This window comes from Orycteropus afer, unplaced genomic scaffold (assembly GCF_000298275.1).
Source record: "Orycteropus afer afer isolate SDZICR_OR568_19922 unplaced genomic scaffold, OryAfe1.0 scaffold00470, whole genome shotgun sequence".
Classification (NCBI taxonomy): domain Eukaryota; kingdom Metazoa; phylum Chordata; class Mammalia; order Tubulidentata; family Orycteropodidae; genus Orycteropus; species Orycteropus afer.
In genome coordinates, this window is record NW_006922057.1 from 2,002,414 (window position 1) to 2,012,495 (window position 10,082).

General features: G+C 41.9%; 1 protein-coding gene across 1 annotated transcript in view; it reads right to left on the bottom strand.

The window, feature by feature from the left end:
- Positions 1 to 277: 277 nt before the first annotated feature.
- The window catches only part of PDILT (protein disulfide isomerase like, testis expressed), a 53,177-nt gene continuing 43,372 nt past the window's right edge, over positions 278 to 10,082 (bottom strand). The window contains exons 8-11 of the mRNA XM_007954732.2: positions 9,422 to 9,542; positions 3,832 to 4,010; positions 1,530 to 1,619; positions 278 to 508 (exon numbers count right to left, since the gene is read on the bottom strand). Of these exons, the coding sequence (XP_007952923.1) occupies positions 278 to 508; positions 1,530 to 1,619; positions 3,832 to 4,010; positions 9,422 to 9,542 (621 nt within the window). The remainder of the gene's footprint in view (positions 509 to 1,529; positions 1,620 to 3,831; positions 4,011 to 9,421; positions 9,543 to 10,082) is intronic.

The window sequence follows — 10,082 nt, forward strand, 5'->3', positions numbered from 1 at the left end:
AGATTAATGTCCAGCATCTTGTAAGCAATTATTAAATGTTGGTATTATGGTTTCTCATGCAGCTCTATCTTAATTCCAAGATAAACAGCTCTTCTAAGGCAACACCGACCAGGAAAAAGAGGTAATGAGTAAAAAAGAGTTAAAGACATTCAGGGGCTTTATTATCCAGCCTCTACTCAACCCACCACAATGACATATAATTTTATTGAAGAAGATCCACTTGGAAAATTATGCCATGACCTGGAAGATGGCCACTTCTCCCCTGGCTTTGGAGAAGCTAAAGTTCTTCTTTGACTCTTGGTTTCTTCTCTTGTGTTGGAGGTCCCATTGGCTTACGAGGTTCCAGCTCCTCCACTGGTTCCTTCTGCCCAGCTGGCCCTTCCAGCCTGGTCATGTTCTCCAGCTCAGGTGACTTCTGCTCAGGTAATTCTTTCTCCTCAAAAGATTCTGCCTCTTCCTCAGGCAATATGTTCTCTTCTAACAGCTCACTTTGCTCAACAGACAATATCTATTTTAAAAAGAAGAAGAAGAAGAAGAAGAAGAAGAATGGAGGAAAGAAGAACACAAAGAAATAAGGAGGGAAAAAATAGATGATTATGACTGCAACGGTCAAAACCTCCTTTTCCGGGAGAAAGTGCCCAGAAAGAATCAGTTCTTGGCTTAGAGAGCTTCCCAACTGTAAAAGGTACATTTGGCTTGGATGGGGGAGTATCTGACTATGGGTTTTACCCTTGTGGTAAGAGCACCTGTGGGGAACCACCCCTCCCCCATTCTAAGTTCCTAGGTAACTCTGCCTCACCAGGGCTGAACATGTGACCCAAGGCTAGCCAATGAGATCCTTGCCCAGGATATTTGCTGGCGCAGAGAATGAGGTGGTTTCTTTCAAGTGATAGAATGTTAGATTGGAACTGTAGAGAAATCGCTGGCACTTCGTGGGAAAAGAGACTGCTTGAGAATGAAGCCAATGTAAAAGAAAACAGAGAAGGGGAGAGAGATTGTCTTAATATTCATTAGTGTTTGAGCTTCCTAATCTATTCATGCCTGACAGTCTACAGTTAAATGAGATAAATCTCCATTGCTTACATGAATGAGTAGTATTCCTAACATTTGTAATTGAACGGGTCCTGATTAATACTGATGGCACCTTCCAGAAGATGGCCTCACAGAGGCAAGATTGAGGGAGGGGGAATTGTGGTGCCATCCATCACACCAGAAGGCAGGACCCCTTCTAAGCATCTGATTGCTCTCTCAGTAACTGTAGACCAAGGAAAGCAGCCTGTAAGAGCTACGGGAGAGCTTTTGGCCTTCCCCATGTTTTAAAAGCCTACCATTTCTGCTTCCCCACAATAACTACACTTGAAATAAGGTGACTAGTAAAGCCACCCAAACTTGGTGGCTGACCATCCATCCTCAACTATCTTCAGAGCAGAAGAAATCATGAGAAATCTTGGCAAATTCTACTCTAGTCCATTAAGTTCCTGGTAATGCTTTGCAGGACAGAAATTCAGAGTGTTGCTATTTCCTCTTACCTCGTCTTCTTCATCAACTCTGGTCTTGATTTGGCTTTCCAGGAAATCAGAAAAGCCCTTCACAGTATGTTCTCCCTTATATACTACAGCCTAGGGAGGAAACAGAAAAGTCAGGACAGTGGCCTTTTCCTACAAGATGTTCAAGAATTGTTCCATAGGTGTAAACCAAAAATCAAAACCAAACTCACTGCCATGGAGTTGGATCTGACTCATAGCGACCATTCCTTGGGTTTCTGAGGCAGTACAGAAGTAGATTGCCTAATCTTCCTTCCGAGGAGTGGCTGGCAGATTTGAACTGCCAGCCTTCTGGTTAGCAGTCAAATGCCTTAGGCACTATGCTATCTATCTATCTATCTATCTGTCTATCTATCTATTGCTCTATCAATCTATCTATCGATCTATCTCCATATATATCTATGCATGCAGGGTCAAATTCCTAATAACATAGGTGACCAGGAAGAGGACATTTAACCTTAATAATAGTACTACTTCAGAGGGTTATTATTAGGATTTATGAGTTACTATGTGTAAGGTACTTAAAAAACAGGGCCTGGGTCATAGTTAGCAGTCTATGTATTTGCTATTACTATAATAATAATGACAATAATTGTTGCTATTACTATAATAATAATGATAATAATTGTTATTATTTCATAAAGTATCTGGTACATGGTGGGTGCTCAGTCATCACAACCTCCCTTTCTTCTTTCAAACTTCAAGAAAGATAATAAGTGGTTTACTGCCCACTGGTTAGCTATACTCCTTTTCTGATGACTTAAGACCCTTCCTTTCACTTCAGCCTCATTTGCCATGACTCCCACTGCCAAAGGGGCAAGAAGGCCACATCTTCTGACCTCCTCTAACCCCACAAGAGGGAGACAGAATCACCATCAGTAGCCCAAGGCCTATTCCTGCAAGGCCAGACATACTGCCTCCCGCTAGCCCTTTCATCAACCCTGACACCAACCGTTCCTCCTGCAACACCTACCACTTCTCTGCTGGGTTTGATAATTCGTTGCAGTGGCCACACAGAACTCACAGATTATGGGGTTTATTAGGGAAGCAATAGGCTACAATTCAAGTTCAGAAATTCACTCAGTCTCTCGCAGCCAGCCATCTCACTTAGCAGCCAGTAGTCTCTCTCTTAGCAGCGCGTGTCTCTTATGTCTCTCTCTGTAAGTGCGTATCTCTCAGGAATGTGTTTCTCTCAGTAACACATCTTTCTCAGCCAGCAGTCAGAGAGACTCCTTCTGCCTCTAGGAGGGCTCCTTTTGAGCCTGGCAGAGTGGCCAAACCAACCAATTCCAACATCAGAATTCTACACACCTGAGAGACAGTGAACTTCCCAGAAAATTACTCTGTGCTGCTCCCAACAGAAACCAGATGGGTAACTTTAATAATCAGGAGCTACTCAGTTGCTCACAGCAAATTCCACCACAGAATTTACAAAGGCTAGGGCTAGAAAAGCCACACCATGTACTTTACTACACCGTATTCCTCCATTGAATCTTCTGTGTGAGGAAAATGGCAACTCCTTCAAAGTTCTTTGGTCATACTCCTGTCCTTTTTACTTCTCTACCTCTAGTTACATCTCCTCCTCTAACCTGATTTAAATCCCTACTCTTTTTCAAAGCTCCAGTGTCTGCATGAAGACTTCCAGCCATACCTGCCCTCCAGAATCTGTCCCTCCCCTCAATTCCAATTGTATTTAGAAATGGGCTAAACGGTGACTTCTTGCCCACACTCAGCCATACTCTTCTTTGGAGCAGGACTTTTCTTGCGCTTCTTTGATTGACATTACCCCCCCAACATATCTAAGTGGCATGAAGAGTGTGCTCAGTCAACACTGGTGATGGTCAATGACTATAATTCCAAGATGTAAAAGACATTATTTATCTCTAGTGTGAATTTCTTCTTTTTCTGGTAGCATCTTGCCCCCAATATTCAAATGGATTTCCCTCACCTTATTCCAAATAGTCATGTTCAAGTTCAGCCTCCACATCAGAACCTTGTACCCAGACTGGATAAATAAAAACACTCATTGGTTATCAGAAATCATTGGCCACAATGATTCCATCAGGGATGGGCAACTGATCTAAGCAGGACTCAGCTATAGTGAGTCTTAGGACTTTTGTGGAAGCTACTAGAAAATACTCTGGACTTGAACATGGATGGATGATAGAGGTTGGAGCTGAGAATGAAGCTCATTCAGCAGATGGCAGAGCTGAAGAAAGGGAGAAACTAAGACCCTGATGACAATACAACCACATCGTCAGATATGTGCATCCAAGGAGCCCCTTACTTGCTCAGAGCCGATGGGGAAGAGCCTGAAGAATGGATACCGGTCCAGATACAGCAGCTGAATGTCATTTGCTGTGATGTCAATCTTGGCGATGGTGACTGTAGAATGATTTTGATACTTTCTGCCCAACTCTTCCAACAGTGGGAACAGTGCCTTGCACTTTTCAGACCAGGGTGCATCTGGAAGAGAAGAGCTATTGCTCAGGCTCACACCAATGAAGGTTCTAGAAGCCAGTGCCACCCAACCATTTCCATCACTACCAGAGACATATCTATGGAAAATAGAGTCTATGGCAAGCACTGAAATTGCATCCCTGTCCAAACATCTAACACCCATATTTTAGATAATTACTATAATATCAGTTCAAAAATACAAGTCAAGCTTGTTCATCTTTTACTTATTAACACATTATGGCACTATGTGAAAATTACAATTACACCTTCGTGGCTTTCACTGGTGAAAATTGGTCTATGATGTGTTCAAAGCAATTTTTTTTTTTCAGTTTCTTCCCTTTCTACACTCAACAGAGCAAGATTACACAGTCTGCCTTGACCCATGCAGGCTCTCCAAAAGGAAAGTATTAGTTTTAACTTGCTGGATGATCTCTCACAGCTGACAATGATAACTGTGATAGTTAATAGAAACTGCTCAATGGCACTCCTTCAGGTGGTACCCAGGGCACATATCTGCTATTCCATAGATATGACTCTGACAACCGTGAGTTTACTCATATTTCTGCTGCTTTGAAAATTGCACTCTTACTTTAATGGTGTATTATATAACTTTTTTTCATTAAACATAATCCTAATGATTATTAACTAAATTAGAAAAACCAATTGGTTAAAGCATTCAGCTGACAACCAAAAGGTCAGCAGTTCAAACCCATGAGCTACTCTGTGGGAAAAGATGAAGCAGTCTGCTTGTGTAAAGATTCACAGCCTTGGAAGCCCTCTGGGGCATTTTTGCTCTGTCCTATAGGGTCGCTCTGAGTAGGAATAAACTCAATGACAGTAGGTTAGTCCCTTTCCACTCAGACACAAACACTTTAGTGTGTTAGGGTGTTTTCTTCTAATCTTTGTTGTTTATTTTAATAGTTTTCAACTCCTGTTGAAGGAGAAAAGCAAGAAACATATTTACTGTAGGTGATTCCTTATGTTCTGCCAAAAAGCATGTAAGCCTGTGTGGTGTGTGTGGGTGTGTGGGTGTGTGTGTGTAATGCATGTTAGCAGAAGGGTTCTTCAACAGAGGTTAAGCGACTTGTCCAAACCATCCAGTTATTAAGCAGAGGAGGTGGGATTTGAAGACAGGCTGCTGGGAATTGTGACCATTACGCAACACTGCCTTTCATTCCAGTGGAGAAGAACACACCCAAGAAGTAAACTGGAACTTGTGACAAGTACAACTAACACTGGACTTTCTGTGGACAGTTCCTTGAGCTTTGAGTCTGGCCAAAATACCCAGTCCTCTAGCGAGTAATCAGTACGCAGATCCAACAAGAAAGGGAAACCAAATTGTGCCTACTCCTCCTTCCTCTCAAGCCTGGAGCTCAAACTTTCTGGCTTTGTGGGCAGAATGACCTCAAAAGCCCTGGAAACTACATTTGGGTGATCATCCCCCATTTACTAACCAAGTGCCTCCATTTCCATTCCATCTGAACAACAACCCATCAGCCCTCTGGAGCCAGGTGGCCCTGGTTTGGAACAGGAAGGGGCATAATGGCTGCAGTCCCAGGGGGCCAATCTGACAGTCCTGTTTCTGAGAAAATGAGACTGCTTTGGCCTTTTATAAGAACCAAATAAGCATTCTCCTACCTCTGAATGCCAGGTAAGTACAGAAAGGCTGTTCCAGCCTCTCATTGAAAGGCAGCTGATCATGATTATTCAGCCACACAGATCTTAATCACCTCATCCTGTGCCTGAGAGCCCTTTCAGTGAGATTTGAAAGGCCTGAATGATGCAGTCAAGCCATTGTCTTACCCTCACAGAAGTGGTGGCATCAGAACTCCCTTTGAACTTGTTGCCACATATTTGCTATGTGACCTGGAATAAAATAATTAATTTCTCTGAGGCCCTTGGCCTATATCATGGTGAAAGCCATCAGATATTTTGTTATGGATTGCATTATGTCCTCAAAAAATGTGTGTGGTAAATCCTAATCCCTGTACATATGGAGGTAATCCCTTTTGAGAATAGGGTTTTCTTTGTTATGCTAATAAGGACATATCTGTGCAGGGTGTCTTAAGCCAATCACTTTTGAGATATGAAAGAGATCTTTAGGCATGGAATTAAGGAAACACAGAGGGGAAAGCTACCTGCCATGTGGAGATCTCCAAAAAGTGTCAAGAAGAACGCGAGTGAAAGTGAGACAGGGATTCTCTCCCAGAGCAGAGAGAGCCTTTCCCTAGAGCCAGGGACTTCTAGTCACTCTAAACTGTGAGAAAAGAAATTTCTGTTCACTAAAGCCACCCATTTGTGATGTTTCTGTTATAGCAGCACTGGGGAATTAAGATAAATTCCCCACAGGCTTGTGGTGAGGAGGAAAGGAGCGCACATATGTCAAAAGCAAACTCATGCCTGGTTCATTGTTAGTGCTCAGTAATGATAACTCCTCCTGTAAAAATAAAATGTTTGTCTGAAATAACTTCAATGTCACCCTCCTCTGTGTCTCAGGACAGGACAGAATGCCCCTGGCTTGCTTCTCCCATACACACCACAAATGGGAGAAAAGACAACAGTCCTTCTGTGAGCACCAGAAATGATTGTAACAATGGGAATAGCAACAGAATTCCCACTGCCATTCATCAAGTGTTTATAATATGGAAGAACTGTGTGCTAAGTCCTTTACATCCATGGCTTGGGTCCCTGCCTTGGCCACACCAACTCAGATAGGTTAAATATGGAATATGTGATAAGTCGCATAAAGCCAGAAACAGGGGCTTCTGTATAGTAGCTATAAGCATGGATTCTGGAGACAGACTAAAACTAAACCGCCACCCCCCCAAAAAAAAAATCTGTTTCCATCAAGCCAATTCTGACTCATAGTGACCCTATAAGACTGAGAATATCTGTATCATAGGGTCCAAGGCTGAAATCTTTATAGAAGTACATTGCCAGGTCTCTCTCCTACAGAGCAGCTGGTGGATTCAAACTGCCACTTAACCATCATGTCCCAGCTCCAGCACTTTATAAGTCTTTGGGAAAGTTTCGCTACCTTCCTGAGACTGTGTTTAATCACCTGCAGAGTAGGAATAATAGCTACTTTCCAAAGAACAGTCTAAAGATTGAGTGAAATGGTAACAGTTCAGCTAGTCTTTGACAACTTCAATCTTTTCTCCATTTATTGTGATGCTTTTTATTGGTCCAGTTGTGAAGATTTTTGTTTTCTTTATATTGAGGTGTAATCCATACTTCACACTGTAGTCTTTAATCTTCATCAGTAAGTGCTCCAAGTCATCCTCACTTTCTGCAAGCAAAGTCGTGTCATCTGCGTATCTCAGGTTGTTAATGAGCCTTCCTCCAATCCTGACGCCACATTCTTCTTCATATAGTCCAGCAACTAGGATTATTTGCTTAGCATGCAAATTGCGTAAGTTTGGTGAAAGGATACAACCCTGATGCACTCCCTTCCTGATTTTAAACCATGCAGTATCCCCTTGTTCTAGGTGAATGACAGCCTCCGCATGAGTACAATTAAGTGTTCTGGAATTTCCATTCTTCGCAATGTTATCCACAATTTGCTATGATCTACACAATCGCAATGCCTTTGCATAGTCAGTAAAACACAAGTAAACATCTTTCTGGTATTCTTTGCTTTGAGCCAACATCCATGTGACATCAGCTATGATATCCTTTGCTCCATGACTCCTGAATCCAGCTTGCATTTCTGGAAGTTCTCTGTCAATATACTGCTGCAACCATTATTAAATTATCTTCAGTGAGATTTTACTTGTGTGTGATATCAATGATATCATTCGATCATTTCCACATTCTGTGGGATCACCCTTCTTTGGAATGGGTTCAAATATGGATCTCTTCCAGTCAGTTGGCCAGGTAGCTGTCTTCCAAATCTCTTGGCATAACTGAGTGAGTGCCTCCAGCACAGCATCCATATGCTGAAACACCTCAATGGGTATTCCATCAATTCCTTGAGCCTTGTTTTTTGCCAATTCCTTCAGTGCAGCTTTGACTTCTTTCTTCAGTACCATTGGTTCTTGATCATATGCCACCTCCTGAAATAGATGATCATCTATCAATTTTTTCGTATAGTGGCTCTATGTATTTCATCCATCTTCTTTTGATGTATCCTGCATCAATCAGTATATTGCCCATGGTATCTTTCAATATTGCAATTTGAGACTTAATTTTTTCTCAGTTCTTTCAGCTTGAGAAATGCAAAGCGTGTTCTTCCCTTTTGGTTTTCTAATTCCAGGTCTTTGCACATTTCATTATTATAATTGACTTCGTCTTCTCAAGCTTCTCTTTGAAATCTTCTGTTCAGCTCTTTTATCCTGTCAATTCTTCAATTTGCTTTAGCTAGTCTTCATTCAAGGGCAAGCTTCACAGTCTCTTCTGACATCCATTTTGGTGTTTTCTTCCTTTCCTATCTTTTTAATGGCCTTTTGCTTTCTTCATCCTCACAACTGGACAAATAAGCAGAATCATGGTAAATGGAGAAAAGATTGAAGTTGTCAAAGGCTTCATATTACTTGCTTCTCCAATCAATGTCAATGGGAGCAGCAATCAAAAGATCAAAAGACGTATGCATTGAGCAACTCTGTTGCAACAGAACTCTTTCAAGTGCTGAAGAGCAATGACATCTCCTTGAAGACTAAGATGCACCTAACCCAAGCCATGGTATTTTCAATAGCCTCATATGCATGTGAGAGCTGGACAATGAATAAGGAAGACCAAAGAAGAGTTGGTGGTTTTGAGTTGTGGTGTTAGCGAAGAATGTTGAAAGTATCATGAACTGCTAAAAGAACTAACAAATTTGCCCTGGAAGAAGTGCAGAAGGAAAGCTCATTGGAAGCAAGAATGGCCAAGCTCACCTGTTTTGTAATCATGTTGCCAGAAAGGACCATTCTCTGGAGAAGGATGTCATGCTTGGAAAGGGGGGAAGGCCCTTAACAAGATAGATTGACACAGTGGCTGCAATGATGGGCTCAGGTATAGTAGGGATTGTGAGGCTGGCACAGGACCAGACAGTGTTTTGTTCTGTTGTTCAGAAGGTCACTATGAGTTGAAGACAACTCGATGGCACATAACAACAACAACAACAACAACAGCTCAGCATGAGGTCTGACATACTGCAGCATTCAATCAATGTTAGCCATCAGCATTGTTATTGTTATAAATAGCCAAAGTTTGGATTATGTGGAAGATATTCCATAGTGTCCAATAATTAGATTTGGGGGAGAGCATCACATTACAGCTGATTGCATCCAAATCCAAACTTTTGGGTCCCTGAAGACTATCTTTGTATGCTGTTGGATGGGCTCTGGAAATTTGAATGCCCAAGAATTCAAGAGCAATATTTGAAAAGTAATATTATTGGAGCATGGCTTCCCATTTGCCTCTGCAGAGGTACTTACAGAACATCACAAACACATCCCTTTCCTTGTCAAAGACAACTACGTTGAAGTTCTTTCCCACAAGCTGCTTAACCGGTCCCTGGTCCCAATGTATTGGAATCTCTTCACTGGATTGATGTTTCTAGGAAGCAAATTCAAGAGATTTAACAGTCTCCAGAATGAGGCTGGCAGTTAGGGTTCCTTACTCTGTTTGGAAATAATGGAAGTTTTTCTCTTGTTCTTACACAAGAGCCTTGGGAGAGAGTTTGAAATGCTGGGCTAGGTCATGATCTTCTTGCCAGCCATGGATTGTCCAGGACAAATGGGGATCAGAAGCTGAGGAGGAGACAGAGCTCCAAACTATGGTGGATTCTAGCATTTCAAATACATGGTTCTTGGGATTTTTAAGTGGTAGTGAGGTTCACATATTAACATCTTCAGTTCACGCAGTAGGGAAACTCCTACCAACCATAGTCTTTGCTTATGCTATTCCCTCTGCCTGGAATATTTCCCTATTTAGCACACCTGTCCTGCCTTCTTATAAGTTCACTCGGATTCATCCTTCAGAATGACCTCAAGAGTCATTCTGACTAGTCTAGATCCTCCTCTAGACTAGGTCAGATTCCACTACCACAATTTCTTATAACACTTGGTACTTTTTCTTCTTGTATCATTTATTAAT